At 39.1% G+C, this 15,767-nt stretch overlaps 1 protein-coding gene across 1 annotated transcript in view; it reads left to right on the top strand.

Annotated features, from left to right (window-relative positions):
• YLPM1 (YLP motif containing 1) overlaps positions 1-11,628 on the top strand; it is a 122,417-nt gene extending 110,789 nt beyond the window's left edge. The window contains exon 20 of the mRNA XM_007941366.1: positions 11,482-11,628. Coding sequence (XP_007939557.1) covers positions 11,482-11,628 — 147 coding nt within the window. The remainder of the gene's footprint in view (positions 1-11,481) is intronic.
• Positions 11,629-15,767: the final 4,139 nt, after the last annotated feature.

Genomic DNA, 15,767 nt, shown 5'->3' with positions numbered 1-15,767 from the left:
TTTATTCCATTGGTCTGTGTGTCTGTCATTGTACCAATACCAGGCAGTTTTGACTACTGTGGCTATATAGTAGGTTTTGAGATCCAGCAGTGTGAGACCTCCTACTTTGTTTTTCTTTTTCAATAGTGCTTTGCTTATCTGAGGTCTCTTTCCTTTCCATATAAAGTTAGTGATTGGTTTTTCTATATCCTTAAAGAATGTTGATCGGATCTGGATTGGGATTGCATTGAATGTATAGATTGCTTTGGGTAGTATTGACATTTTCACAGTGTTCAATATTCCTATCCACGAGCATGGTATGTTCTTCCATTTATGTAGATCTCTTATGGTTTCTTGAAGTAGTTTTTTATACTTTTCTTTATAGGTCTTTTGTGTCCCTTGTAAGATTTATTCCAGGCATTTTATTTTGTTTATTGTAAACAGTATTGATTTCCTTATTTCTTTTTCAACAATCTCTTTGCTGATGTAGAGGAGTCCAACTGATTTTTGGATGTTGATCTTATGTCCTGCCACGATGCTAAATCTCTCAATTAGTTCCAGTAGATTTTTGACTGAGTCTCTTGGATTTTCTAGGTATAGAATCATATCATCAGCAAATAGGGATAGTTTGACTTCTTCCTTACCAATTTGGATGCCTTTAATTTCCCTTTCTTGCCTTAGATCCCTGGCTAGGACTTCCAGTACAGTGTTGTATAGAAGTGATGATAGAGGGCATCCTTGTCTGGTTCCTGTTCTCAAGAGGAATGGTTTCAGTCTCTCTCCATTAAAGATAATATTGGCCGTTGGTTTTGCATAGATGCCCTTTATTATGTTGAAGAATGTATCTTCTATTCCTATTTTGCTGAGAGTTTTGATCAAGAATGGGTGTTGGATTTTATCAAATGCCTGTTCTGCATCAATTGATACAATCATGTTGTTCTTTTTCTTTGTTTTATTTATGTGGTGAATGATGTTGATTGTTTTTCTAATGTTGAACCTTCCCTGCATACCTGATATGAACCCCACTTGGTCATAATAAATTATTTTCTTGATACGTTGTTGGAGTCTGTTGGCTAGGATTTTGTTTAAGATTTTTGCATCTATATTCATGAGGGATATTAGTCTGTAGTTTTCCTTTTGAGTGATGTCTTTGCCTGGTTTTGGTATCAAGGGTATGCTTGCTTCATAAAATGAGTTAGGGAGGATTCCATCCTTTTCTATGTTTTGGAATAGTTTGAGTAGGATTGGTATCAGTTCTTCTCTGAATGTTTTGTAGAATTCTCCAGTGAAACCGTCTGGGCCAGGACTTTTTTTAGTTGGTAATTTTTTTGATGACCTGTTCAATTTCTTCTTTTGTTATGGATCTATTCAACTTTTCCACATCAGTCTGTGTTAGTTTAGGTAAGTGGTGTGTTTCTAGAAATCTGTCCATTTCTTCCTGATTTTCAAATTTGTTGGAGTACAGTTCTTCATGGGAGCTTTGGTAGCGTAGTGCCTAAGGCACTTGACTGCTAACCAGAAGGCTGGCAGTTCAAACCCACCAGCCACTCCTTGGAAGGAAGATGGGGCAAATCTACTTCCGTAGTGATACTGCCTCGGAAACCCAAGGAGGGGCCTCTATGAGTCGGGGCCGACTCGAAGACAAACAACAACAACATATGAGGACTCCAGTTTCTCTGCGTCTTCACCAACACTTAGTATATTACAGTGTTATGATTATCTTTTTTTTAAATTTTAGCTATCCTAGTGAATGTGCAGTCTGTCTCATGGTGGTTTTGATTTGTATTTCCCCAAGGACTAATGAAGGAGCTCTGGTGGCGTAGTGGTTAAAGCATTTGGCTGCTGACCAAAAGGTTGATGGTTCAAACCCACCAGCCACTTTGTGGGAGAAAGATGAGGCTGTCTGATTCTTGGAAACCCTGTGGGGCGGTTCTACTCTATTCTGAAGGGTCACTATGAGTTGGAATAAATTCGATGTCAGTGGGTTTGGTTTTGGGATGACTAGTGACGGCACATAACAACAACAGTGATGACAGCATTCTTTCATGTGCTTATTGGCCATTTGTGTATCCTCCTTAGGGAAACCTCAACTCAAATCCTTTGCCCGGTTTTAAATTAGGTTATTTGTCTTTTTATGATTGAATTGTAAGAGTTCTTTATATATTCTGGACACAAGTCCCTTATCAGCCATGTGATTTGCAAGTATTTTCTCCTGTTTTGTGGGCTGTCTTTACTATCTTGGTGGTATTCCTTAAAGCACGAAAGTTTTTAATATTGATGAAGTCCAGTCTGTCAGACTTTTATTGCTTGTGCTTTTGGGGTAGTATCTAAAACCATTGCCTAACCCAAGGTCATGATTTACTCTTGTCTTTTATGAGTTCTCACTCTTACATTTAAATCTGTGATCTACTTAGAGTTACATTTTGTGTAGGCTGCGAAGTAAAGACTGTGCTGTTACCTGTATAATTTAAATTACTGCTTTGTAAGGTTGATACTACAAAAAAGCAGACTTAACTGCTGTCGAGTAGTTCCTGACTCATAGCGGCCCCTCCTTGGGTTTCCGAGGCAGTATCACTACAGAAGTAGATTTGCCCCATCTTCCTTCCGAGGAGTGGCTGGTGGGTTTGAACCGCCAGCCTTCTGGTTAGCATTTCAAGTGCCTTAGGCACTAAGCTACCAGAGCTCCTACAGTTCTTCGTAGTATCCTGATATTATCCTTTTTACTTCAGTTAATTCTGTTGTGATGTCACCCATTTCATTTCTTATTTGTGTTATTTGCATTCTCTCCCTATTTTCCTTAGTTAAATTTGCTAGTGGTTTGTCAATTTTATTAATCTTTTCAAAAAACCAACTTCTGGTCTTGATTTTTTCTATTGTGTTTCTATTTTCTGTTTCATTGATTTCTGCTCGAATCTTGATTATTTCCTTTCTTCTGGTGACTGTAGGCTTTTCTGGCTTTTCTTTTTTGATGTGTTGCTGTTACTGCTATAAATTGGCCTTTGATCATTGCTTTTGCTGTGTCTCAAAGATTTTGGTATGTTGTGTTTTCATTCTCATTTGATTCAAGAAATTTTTCAATTTCACTTTTTATTTCTTCTCTTACCCAGTCTTTTTTAAGGAGGGTGTCGTTCAGTTTCCATGTGTTTACTCTTTTTCATTGATCTTCCTATTGTTGATTTCTTCCATTTCCTTTTAAAATGTTACCCGGATCATTCAATATTTTGCCCATAGAATCTTTCAGTATTGCAACGCAAGGCTTGAATTTTTTCTTCAGTTTTTTTGGCTTGAGAAATGCCAAGCCTGTTCTTCCCTTTTGGTTTCTAACTCCAGGTCTTTGCACATTTCTTTATAATAATTTTCTTTGTCTTTTTGAGCTGCTCTTTGAACTCTTCTGTTCATCTCTATTATCTTGTAGATTCTTGCATTTGTTTTAACTACGCTTCATTCAAGGGCAAGTTTCAGAGTCTTTTCTGACATCCATTTTGGTCTTTTCTTCCTTTGTTGTCTTTTAAATGACTTTAAGCTTTCTTCATGGATGATGTTCTTGATGTCATCCCACAATTCTTCTGGTTTTCAGTCATTGGTGTTCAGTGCATCAAATCTGTTCTTTAGATGGTCTCTAAATTCAGGAGGGATATAATCAGGGTCATATTTTGGCTCTTGTGGAGTTGTTTTAATTGTCTTCAGCTTCTAGTTGAACTTGCATATGAGCAGTTGATAGTCTGTTCCACAGTTAGTTCCAAGCCTTGTTTTAGCTGGTGGTATTGAGCTTCTCCATCGCCTCTTTCTACAGATGTAGTCGATTTGATTCCTGTGTACTCTGTCTGGTGGATTGTCTGGTGATGTCCACATGTACAGCCACTGTTTATGTTGTTGAAAAGTCGTATTTGTGATAAATAAGTCGTTGGTCTTGCAAAATTGTATTATGCGATCTCCAGCATCATGTCTATCACCAACGCCATATTTTCCAAATATTGGTGATTCTTTATTTCCAACTTTTGCATTCCAATCACCAGTAATAATCAAGCCATCTTGATTAATGTTTCGTCAATTTCAGACTGCAGAAGTTGATAAAAATCTTCAATTTCCTAATTGGCTTTGATGATTGGTGCATAAATTTGAATAATAGTAATATTAACTAGTCTTCCTTGTAGGCATATGGATATTATCCTATCACTTACAGCCTTGTACTTCAGGATAGATTGTGAAACATTCTTTGTGACAATGAAGGCCACGCCATTTGTCTTCACTTTGTCATTCCCAGGATAGTAGGTCATATGGTTGTCTGATTCACAATGGCCAAAATTGGTCCATTTCAGATCAGTGATGGCTAGGATATTGATATTTATGTGTTCCATTTCATGTTTGACAACTTCCAGTTTTCCTAGATTCATACTTCATAACATTCCATTTTCTGATTATTATTTATGGATGTTTGTAGCTGTTTCTTCTCATCTTGAGTCAATTCACATCAGCAAATGGAGGTCTAAAAGCTTTATTCCATCCACATCATTAAGGTCAGCTATACTCTGTGGAGGCAGCTCTTCCCTAGTTGTATTTTGAGTTCCTTCTGACCTGAGGGACTCATCATCTGGCACGTATTGGGTAATGTGTCAGGGCTATTCATAAAAGTTTTCCGGTAATATATCAGACATTGTTTTACTACTATTCATAAGGTTTTCCCTGGCTGATTTTTTTTCCCTACAGTCTTCCCTTCTTCCCTCCCACTCTAGTAACCAACAGAGAAAGTTTCCTTCCATATATAAACCTTTCCTTGACTTTTTACTATAATTGACTGATACAGTATTTGTCTTTCTGTGATTGACTTATTTCATTCAGCATAATGTTCTCCAAGTTCATCTCTATATGTCGTTTTTGTAGATTCTGTGTTACTGTTTAGTGTTGCATAGTATTCTATTGTGTGTATGTATCATAGTTTACTTATCCATTCTTTTGTTGATGATCACTTAGGTTGTTTCCATCTTTTTGCTGTTGTGAATAGGGCTGTGATAAACATGGGTGTGCGTATATCTGTTCTTGTCCCGGCTCTCTCTCCTTTAGGATATATACCTAGTAATGGGATTGCTGGATCAAATGGTATTTCTGATTCCAACTTTTTAAGAAATCGCCATACTACTTTCTATTGTGGTTGTATCATTTTACAGTCCCACCAGCAGTGTACAAGAGTCCCAGTCTCTCTACATCCTCACCAGATTTGTTATTTTCTATCTTGAACTTGCTATTAGTCTGTTAATGCTGGGGCAAGGTGGTATCTCAGTGTTGTTTTGATTTGCATCTCTCTAATGTCTAATGATCGTGAACATTTCTTCATGTGTTTGTTGGCACCTGAATATCCTCTTTGGTGAAGTGTCTGTTCATGTCTTCTGCTGGCCAGTTCTTTGAGAAGTGGATGGCCCCTTTCTTTGCCTGCGTTTGTCTTAGTCTGGAAGCTCCGCTGACACCTGTCCACCATGGGTGATGCTACTGGTATTTGAAATACCAGTGGCATAGACTCCAGCTTCACAACAACATGCAAGCCACCATGGTATGACAAACTCAGAGATGAGTGGTGATTAGAAGTCCAAATTCAGGGCACTGACTCGATGGGAAGGCTTTCTCTTTGTATCAGTTCTAAAGGAAGGTCCTTGTTTTTTTAGCTTCTGTTTTCTGATTCCTGGGAGAGCTTCATGTGGCTTAGCATCTTTCTTCCTCCATCTCTGCCTCCTTAATCTTTTCCTTTTATATTTTGTAAGAGATTGACTTGAGACACACCCTACACGAATCCTTCCTCATTAAAATATTGAAGACAACCCATTCCCAAATGGAATTATAACCACTGGCATACAGGTTAGAATTTACCACATGTGTTTTTTGAGGACACAATTCAATCCATAACACACATCATTTCCTTGTGTGTTTTTCTCCTCCTGCAGTTTTCCTCAGTGCTTGAATATTAAAAGAATGTTTTAGTGTAAGAGAATAAATATGCCGGTAAAACCTGAGCTCAGTGAGTACCATTACGAAGAACTCCCAGTTTCACAGTTAGTCCAAGGATTAGTGGACCATGGGAAATCATCCTACACTTGAAACCAAAGAACTGGATGGTGCCCAGCTACTGCTGCCAACAGAAAGGGATCAAAATTGGAGATCCTAGATAGAGTGGGAGAAAAACGTGGAACAAAACACAGAGAATCACTGTTGAATGGAAAATGAATTAGTTCTGTAAACTTCCACTCAAATCACAATTAAAAGTTTTTTGTTTTGTTTTGTTTTTTAACTAAAAAAAAGATAACAGCATACAAGGAGACCTCTAAGGTACAGCTATTGGCCTCTCCCCGTTTGGAGCAAAGAAGAGTAGAGAAAATCAAACAAACTCAACAAACGCACTGCCGTTGAGTCAGATCTGACTCATAGCAACCCCTCCGTGGGTTTCTGAGGCAGTATCACTACGGAAGTAAATTGTCTAATCTTCCTTCTGAGGAATGGCTGGTGGATTTGAACCGCCAGCCTTCTAGTTAGTAGTCAAATGCCTTAGGCACTATGCCACCAAAGCTCTCAAGAAAATCAAAGACACATGTAAATAATGATTCCAAAGGACTAATGGACCATGCGAACCCACCCATGACTCTGAGACCAGAGCTAGATGATACCTGGCTACCACTGCCAGTTGTTTTGAAAGGGATTACATAGGAGCTCCTGGGCAGAGCAGACGAAAACATAGAACAAAACTAAAAAAAAAGGATTCCCAGTATTATAGCTCTTTCAAATACTGCAGATAGTCCCTGAGCCTGCTCTCATCTATGGGGCTTGAGGGGGTTGGGGAAGGAGGTCCAATTAGTGGACTTCTTTAATGTACCATCATATACAATAACAACTTGTATTAATATCTGTTATTCCAGTTTTAAGATTGGGGCCACCAGAAGAATTAGCTTTTCCATGAAAATAGTAGTTCATTGTAGAGCTGCTAATAATGAATAATCTGAGATGAGAAATATTTTTCTCTTTTTACTCAGCTGTCACTCACTTTAGTAAAGAAGTAAGTAAGTGATTGCATGTAATTTATTTTGTAAGTTGTGTAGGGTAAAAAGAGCTGAGCTGTACACTTCCAGTTCTTTACAGTGGCTCCTCTTTAAATCTCCTTCCCTGCTTCACACCCTGATTTCACATGGTTTATAACTCTCAAACCAGTCCCCAAAATCAACATCAGAGTATACAGAGGTCCTACAGGAAGTAAGAAATGCTAGGTACATTCCTCATTCCTTTCTTAATTTAAGTAACTCATTTTTCTTTACAAATAGCAAGTGGGTCCCTGGGATTTACTTTTATAACAAAAAGGTAATTCTGTAGAGTTGATCACATTAGAATTTTACCTAAATCATTAGGCTTTAAAATTACTTTTTTTAAGTTTTACTTGTTTTTTAAAAAAGTCCATTGCTATCTAGTTGAATTTTGACACCTATTTTGCTATCTAATTGAATATAGTGACCCTATAGGACAGAGTAGAACTGCCTCGTAGGGTTTCCAAGGCTATAAATCTTCAGGGAAGCAGACTGCTGCATCTTTCTCCCCTGGAACAGCTAGTGGGTTCAAACCCCTGACCTTTCTGTTAGCAGCCTAGTGCTTAACCACTGCTCCACAAAGACTTCTTTTTACTTGTTGTTAGGTGTCGTTGAGTCAGCTCCAACTCAGGATGACCCTGTGTACAACACAACAAAACCCTGCCTGCTCCTGCTCCAGCCTCACAGTCCTTGCTGTGCTTAGCCCATTGTTGCAGCCATGGTGTCAGTCCATCTCTTTGAGGGCCTTCCCCTTTTTCTCGGACCTTCCGCTTTACCAAGCATGGTACCCTTGTCCAGGAACTGGTCCCTTCTGACCACGTGACCAAAATAAGTGAGATGAAGTCTGGCCGTTGTTGCTTCTAGGGAGCATTCCAGCTGTACATCTTCCAGGACAGATTTGTTTGTTCCTGTGGCAATATATGGCATTTTCAGTATTCTTCACCAGCACCACATTTCAAAGGCATCAGTTCTTCTTCAGTCTTCCTTATTCATTGTCCAGCTTTCACATGCATACATAGGAGGTGATTGAAAATACCATGGCTTGGTAGGGTGCAGTAAATTACTTAGTATGGCTTCTCTAGCCATAATCTGTGTAACTCCTACCAGATTACTGGGTAGGACCATGCAAATAAAGTGTGTAGAACTCTGATGTTGGGATTGGTTAGTTTTGTCACTCTGCCAGGCTTAAAATGCCTCTGACCTTCTTAGAGGCAGAGAGGAGATCTCACTGCCATTAAGAGAGAAGAGCTGGAAGTGAAGTAGAGTGTATCCTTGGACCTGAGATCCCTGCACTGGACCTCCTTGGCAGAGGACAGTGGCAGTGGATCCAAGAGGCACAAGACAGAGCAGCAGGCTTAGCTGGCCCACAGCAGGAAAGCTGAGTGCTGAGTGCTCTTGGGCAGGAGGCTTTTTGGTAGAGTGGGATGCACCTAGGTGTACTTATCGGCTGAGCTGAAAGAGCTTTGTAACACTTGCCCAAGCAGGGCAGAAACCAGGCCAAGAGGCCGAGGGCCAGAGAGGCATGTCTGAGGGCACAACAAAGGGAAGATTGTCCTGATTGATGAATTGTATCCTGAGCGCGTTCCTGAACCTGAATTGTACCCTGTTACATTCCTAATAAACCCTTTAACGGTGAGTATTGTTAGTGAGTGTGTGGCCAGCGCAACAAATTATCGAACCCAGCAGAGAAGTAGTAAGGGCCATAGGAGGGACAGCTGGTGTCAGAATCGGTAAAAGGCTGGAGGGTGGTGGGTATGTTTGGCCTCATAGGAATAAGCCTTGGGCTTTTGATGGTGATTCTGTTCCCCCCTTGTGAGATTGGAAGAGGTCAGAAGATTCTGGCTTCCCTAATCAATTTATAGATTTTTCTGTTAAAAGTTATTTATTTATTTATTTTTATTAGGATTTGGGTGAAGATTTACAGAGTAAATTCACTTTTCATACAGCAGTTCACATATACTTTGTCTCATGTCATTGACCAAAATTTACAATGCAGCAGCTCCCCTCCCACTTCCTCCCCTTAGTTACCTCCTCCCAGTGTCCATCCCTTCATACTCTTCGAGAGGCCCATTTTCTGCCAACCCTGTATATGATCTTGGATACACTCTCCATTTAGACATACATAATTGTTTAGCTTGTTCACCCATCTATCCGTCCCTATACCCATGTTTGCTTTCATTGACAACTCAGTATTGTATTTACAAAGGGGTTCATATTTGTTGTTTGTACTGCCCATGTAACTCTCTCTGTCTTTCTCATCCTCAATGCTGCCATATTGGTCACTCACATTTGGTACATTGCCCTTCTCTTCACCCAAATCAATATTTATCTCTATCTATCTAACAGCATTCCCTCCCCTTCCCTCCCACCCCTGGTAACCAACAAAGAAAATGTCCTCCAATATATAAACCTTTCCTTAACTTTCACAATAACGGACTAATACAATATTTGTCCTAAAAGTTACTTTTATTTTTGTTTTTTTCTTTCTCTTTAATTAAGAGAGGTAGCCAAAAAATGTCATAAACTTCAATCAAAGCGCCTTCAGGTAGATTAGAAGAAAATGGCTGGGGGCAGTAGTGATTCAGTGGTAGAGTTCTCCCTTTCCATGTGGGAGACTCAGGTTTGATTCTTGGGCAGTGCACCTCACACCAGCCAGCCCCTCTGTCACTGGAGGCTCGTGTGGTGGCTGGGTTGCCAAACAGATTTCGGCAGAGCTTCCAAACTAAGATGGGCTGGGCAGTCTACTTCCAAAAATCAGCCAGGGAAAACCCTATGAACTACAGCAATCCCGTTTGCAACCAATCCGTTGTGCATGGAGTTGCCACTAGTTGGACACAAGGCAGCTAATAGCAGGTAGATTACCAGGGACACTGATGTTCAAGAAGCTGTTTCTAACAGAAGGTCATTTATTCTGTTCCTTTATATTTTTAGTGTTTTGGCAATCATTCATTCTATAGTAGTGTGGGTTCCATTTCAGACGTGAAGGGCAGCTAGGGACTGCTAAAATCTAAAATCTTTAATAAAACTTAACTGTTATCAATACTTGTACTGGTATTACTACCTATGTTCCTTTTTGGCCAAGTGGTTGCTACTTGGAGAAGCCTAGTCATCTCATTACCAGTTTTGCAAATGATAATAAGGAAGGGCATGGTGCGCCCGAGAGTGATAACACATTTCCAGGTCTAACGTAAAGAGTTGGAGTTTCTTCATGCTCAGGTTCCCCTGTCACAGATATTAAATCAGCCATTAAAAGTACAGTCTCTGCAGACACTGGTGCTGTGCACTGAACAACTGTTTCATAGTCTCTCTTTCGAAGTACTCAAATTTTTACAAAATATATCTATATATTTTTAAATGTATTATTAATATAATATGTAAGAATATATTTTTAAAAAGACAAGAGTTTAATATACAATCTAAATTATATCAGTTTGGTCAGTCTCTTGATCTCTTTATCTCGTGAATGAAAGTAATAATACCAACTCCCTGTTTCCTCTCTCTTCAGATTAAATTTCAAGAAATATTTATTGCGTGGAGATAAATAAAACTCAGTCATTGACCTAGGTGTTTATAGTCTGTTAGGGAAGACAGATCCATAAGTGGATAATTACAATACATTATGGAAGTTCAAAAGTTAAACATGTCAAAATCCAGAATTAACTCTTGGGAAGCAATGGTTAATTATTTGCTTGGCAAAGAAAAAGAGGAAACAACAGAAGAATGACTAAACTCATGCCAGGTGGACAAGGTTAGGGAAAAGACATTATAAGAATTACTAGCATTACTAGCATATGCAAAGTTAAAGAGATGTGAAATGCCCATTGTGCTCTGAGAGCTGGAAGTAATCTTGTATTTCTTGTCAAAAATGTTATCAAACCAAACCAAACTCACTGCCGTCAAGTTGGATCCGACTCATAGCGACCCATCCTTGGGTTTCCGAGGCGATATCTCTACAGAAGTAGATTGTCCAGCCTTCCTTTTGAGGGGTGGCTGGTGGGTTTGAACCACCAGCCTTCTGGTTAGCAGTCAAATACCTTAGGCACTACACCACCGGAGGGGAAGGATTTAAAGCAGATGAGAGTCCTGTGTGTATTTTAGGAAGATCACTCTGGCAGAATGTATTGAAGGGGGTGAAAATGGGGACAGGAAGGCCAGGTAGAAGTTAGTGCTTTACTTCAGTTGAAAAATAAGGTTGGTGAACTACCATGGAGTGGCTGAGGAGATGAGAGAACAGGACAGCAGAGAGCTGAACTGTTTCAGAGGTGGAATGGCTAGGACTTGGTGATTGACCAGAGAGCCTAAATGATTTCCACCAGGTTAATCTGTAATTCTTTATACTCCTGGTTTCAGATTGGTTATCCTACTCCTTAGGCTGAGAGAGGGAGGAGGCCCTTTGCATATTTGTTCTTTCATAAATTCCAGGCTAATGTTGTGTCCTTTTTAGGTGAGATGGGCAGACCTGGAAGAAAAGAAGGATGCTGACAGGAAAAGGGCCATAGGCTTTGTGGTCGGACAGACTGATTGGGAGAAGATCACAGATGAAAGTGGCCACCTGGCTGAAAAAGCCCTCAATCGAACCAAATACATATGAAACTTAGTTTTGAGCGGAGTCATTGTTCCTCTAAGGTAAGAGTGCACAGTCGTATAAATAGCCTACTGTGTGGTTGCTTTGGAGGGTTTGAGATAAAGAAGACAGCATGCTTTACTAAAAATGCTTCCCTTCCCTGCATCATTTTTTGGTTCTTAGAGTAAGTATGTGCTAGTTGCTAACATTAATAATACAGGGAAGCACTTTCCTGCAACCTGGCCCGCTTACAGAAAAACAAGCCCTGAGAATAGCTTGTGTCCTGCGGGTTTGGGGCGGAGTGGAGTGGCGTGAACTTGCCTGCTCTTCCCTGGCTCGACAGCCTTCTCTTTTCTTCCAGGTGGTTCGCTTTGAGGTGATCTGAAGCCAAGGCCTCACGGAGCTTCGCTGTGTGTCACCTTGCTTCCACGTTTCAGTTTTTGTTTGTATTCTACTGCTTTAGTTTTTTAAAGTTCTCCAGTGTCCCCAAGAGGTATTACAGTCTTGCTATACCCAAGCAAGACATTAATTTTTCTTTTTAACTATTTTGGGGAGGGAGGGAGTGATAGCTTAACTGCTGAAGCCAGGTGGGGCCCACTGGAGGATTCTGACAGAATACTTCCTTCACTGTACGATGTCACAAACTATCTCTATCATCATTGCTTTGTGGCTGTTTTTGTTTTTTACTGTATATGTAATTGGTAGCTGATTGTACTAGGATTAAAAACAATAAACTTTCATGATAAAGCCAATGAGATTCATGGGCTATACACCATGGGCCCCTTTCTCTTGTTTTGCTTTCTTAGTTTTGTTTTATTGCTTTTTTAATACAATGTGTCCTGATTACATGCCAGCTGAACATACTAAAACCTTTCCCATTGAATACTCTATATCTCACTGATTCCATAGCACATGTTATAAACACAAGGCTTAATGATGTTCAGACACTCATCTTTGCGTCTTGAAGACTGGTAGAGACCAATGTCAAATATCCATCAGCTCCCTGGAACGTACCTGCTTTGTAACATGATGTTTATATTTTGGACATTTTCTTTTTTTGGTTCTTCCTCCTACCTTCCATCTCTTCTTTACTTACTCTTTTCACTTTTTCCTTGTATGTTGTATTTTGATTTTTACCTGATCCGGCTTTGAAATCCTGGTGGACAGAACTGATGTACTCCATGGAACTCAGGAGCTTGTTGCCTTACTGCTGAACTTGAATTGTTGGTCTTTTAATCAAGATTTCAGGGAAGGACTATAGAGATGCAGAGCCCTCTGGCATGTAACCTTGAAGCCTGCCAAGTTTTCAAGTTCTTGCCAGATTGCTTATTACCGGAAAGCATGGCCCTCTGCATGGAATGTCCTCTCTTGTGGATAATACCAGGTAGGACCCAGAAACACACAGAGCTGAAGCCCAAATATTACTCCTATTTAAAAACAGAAAAGGAACTCCTTTCCTTTTTTTATTCTACAAAGAAATAATAAAGTCATCTTCCAGCATGAGAGAAGATGAAGAAGAGCTTTCTTCCTCAAACACTACTTCCATTTATAATCTAACTCTGCAAGTTGCAAGTTTGTTCACAAAAAGCGTAAATATTTTGAAATGTTCTCTTTTAGGCTACAGACCAAGAATCCTTTCATTTTATGACGTACATTAAATAATGTATAAATAGAGTTAATATTTACTAGCATTTGAATAGTATCACTTTGGGTTCAAGAACTTGAATTACAGTACTGAAGACTGTAATGGGAAATCCTGTTCACCTCCTGTACTTTTATCTTCCCTGAAATTTAAACCTAAGATGCTTTAACTTCATTACCTAGTCAAATTTGAATGTGTAATTTGCTATATTAAATAGCTTCCAATGTTTATAGTATTTTAATAAGCTATTTTGTTTGCTTATTTGGCCTACAAATCTAATTGTGTACTCATCTTTCTCAACAATACTATGTTGAATGAAGGTATGTCCCAAGAATTATTGTTTGTACAGAGATCCATTTATTAGTTACCAAATCTAATAATGTCTGTCACCATCAAAAACAAAACTTCCAAATGTATTCTCTAGTTCAGAAGAAAATAGAGGCCTGTGTTCTTCTAGGAAATAGTTTTTGTCAGTTGTCCTTAACCTTTTTCCTTTCTGATTGACAGAATCCAGGATAAAACCAAAAACCAAACCCTTTGCACTTGAGTGGATTCTGACTCATAGAGACATTATAGTATTCAGGATGCCAGTGACCATATGCCAGTTAGCGTAAGAAGTGGTAATTACTGTCAAATCACTTTGTACCTGTGTATGCATGCCAGGAAGGGTCTTTAAAGAGTGAAGAGAGTCAAATACCCTCTACCAGTTTTCAGAAGACATAGATTAACAGTCTTTAGGATGTACATAAGAGTGTTGCCTGCTTTAGGAAATTGGTATAACAAGTAACCTCAAGGAAAAGAGATTAATGAAAAAGAAATACCAGAAAGTCAGGAATTGGGCAACAAAAAGGAAATAATAGTCAATTAATATTTGACTTTGCTAGATATAGGAGCTCTGGTAGCATAGTGCCTAAGGCACTTGACTGCTAACCAGAAGGCTGGCGGTTCAAATCCACCAGCCACTCCTCGGAAGGAAGGTTGGGCAATCCTACTTCCGTAGTGATACTGCCTCGGAAACCCAAGGAGGGGTCGCTATGAGTCGGGGCCGACTCGACGGCAAATAACAACAACAACAACAGATTGATATAGGCCTGTCAAGAAATTCTTGAACTGACCATTATCATTAGAAGCAGAATAGGATAGGAAGTACAAGGACATCTTGGAGAAGTTTGGTGTGGGTAAAAAATTTCTTGATATCTCAAAATGTTTTAAGTTTATTAAGAGGTATATCCTTGGAATATAGCAGACTAAACGTGGATTCCATTTATCTGCTAGCATTTTATTTTTATTAACATTGTTTTTCTTATCTTAGAAAATTGCTTAGTACATGTTTTTAAGTTTTTGTTTTAATCCTATGAGGTTTATTTAAAATTGTTTGTAGTGTCTTAATGTCTTAACACAGAACAGTTTGATGTGGGTAAAGTTCCTGATATCACGGTCCCTGCTATCTTTAATGCTTCAGATCTTTTAAAGAGGATTTAGAGTCTCTCATTGGCAAATACCTTTGTAGATGAGATGCGAGGACTCTTCTATTTGGGAATCATTTATTTAAGGTTAAGTTGGCATAATCAAAATATTTCAGTGACTGACTGCAGAGATTGGTAGTCAATAATACAGTGGCCCATTTGTTGACACTTAACTTGATCACCTAATTTTCTAAAAGTTTGAATTTAATTCAGGTATCAGTGACTAATCTGGAAGTTTATTGGCAAAGATAAAATCTTCAGTTTCTGGTTGGGTGAATTTTTCTTGTTAAGGAGTTCTTAGCATTGATTGAGCAAACCAAAGTAGATGCCATCTCATCTGCAGACTAAGTATTAAATTCTTAATTAGATAAACTAAAAGTTTCAGCCCAGGTTTTCTTTGGAGGGGCCTCAGTTTTTGTGCAGAATTATTTTAACTGTACAAGTTGCAGGTATTTTGGTAATAGGTATCTGGAGCCTGGCTTACTGCTAGGACTTTAAAAGCAACAGGTTCTGAGCTACAGGAACATACAGCTGTTTCACATAGATTTTAGAGTTTCAATTCCGAGCTACCAAAACAAGGTTTTAACTAAGCTACAGAAAGAGAATGTATTAGAAATATTAAAATGTATTTAGTAGTGATGGACCCTAGTACAAATTGAGGCTTTTCTTAGAAGCTTTGTGACCCTAAGTGAGTCAGTTAACCTATCTGAGCTTTCGGGTTCCTTATCTGTTAAATGAAAATAATAGAATACACCTACTAAGGATTGCTGTGAGGTTTCGGTTGAGATAATGCCTGTTAACTGCTTGGCACATAACAGGAACATGAAGCTCATCATCATTATTACTCTTTCATTTGATCTCACATGCTTCTTTGAAATTCAGCATTTCCAGTTCACTTGAAAGTAATTGTCTCCTTTTGTAGTCAGCTGCTACAGACTGAATTGTGCCATACGTGTACAGTGTGTGTGGGTTGGAAAAATAATTGTTCAGAAGCATTTTCAGGTAACCAAGAACACTGATCTTCAGAAACAGTATGAAGGCTTGTGAGGCTTAGGTAC

This window comes from Orycteropus afer, unplaced genomic scaffold, assembly GCF_000298275.1.
Source record: "Orycteropus afer afer isolate SDZICR_OR568_19922 unplaced genomic scaffold, OryAfe1.0 scaffold00079, whole genome shotgun sequence".
In the NCBI taxonomy this organism is placed as follows: domain Eukaryota; kingdom Metazoa; phylum Chordata; class Mammalia; order Tubulidentata; family Orycteropodidae; genus Orycteropus; species Orycteropus afer.
This window is presented reverse-complemented; position numbering and strand designations above follow the sequence as displayed.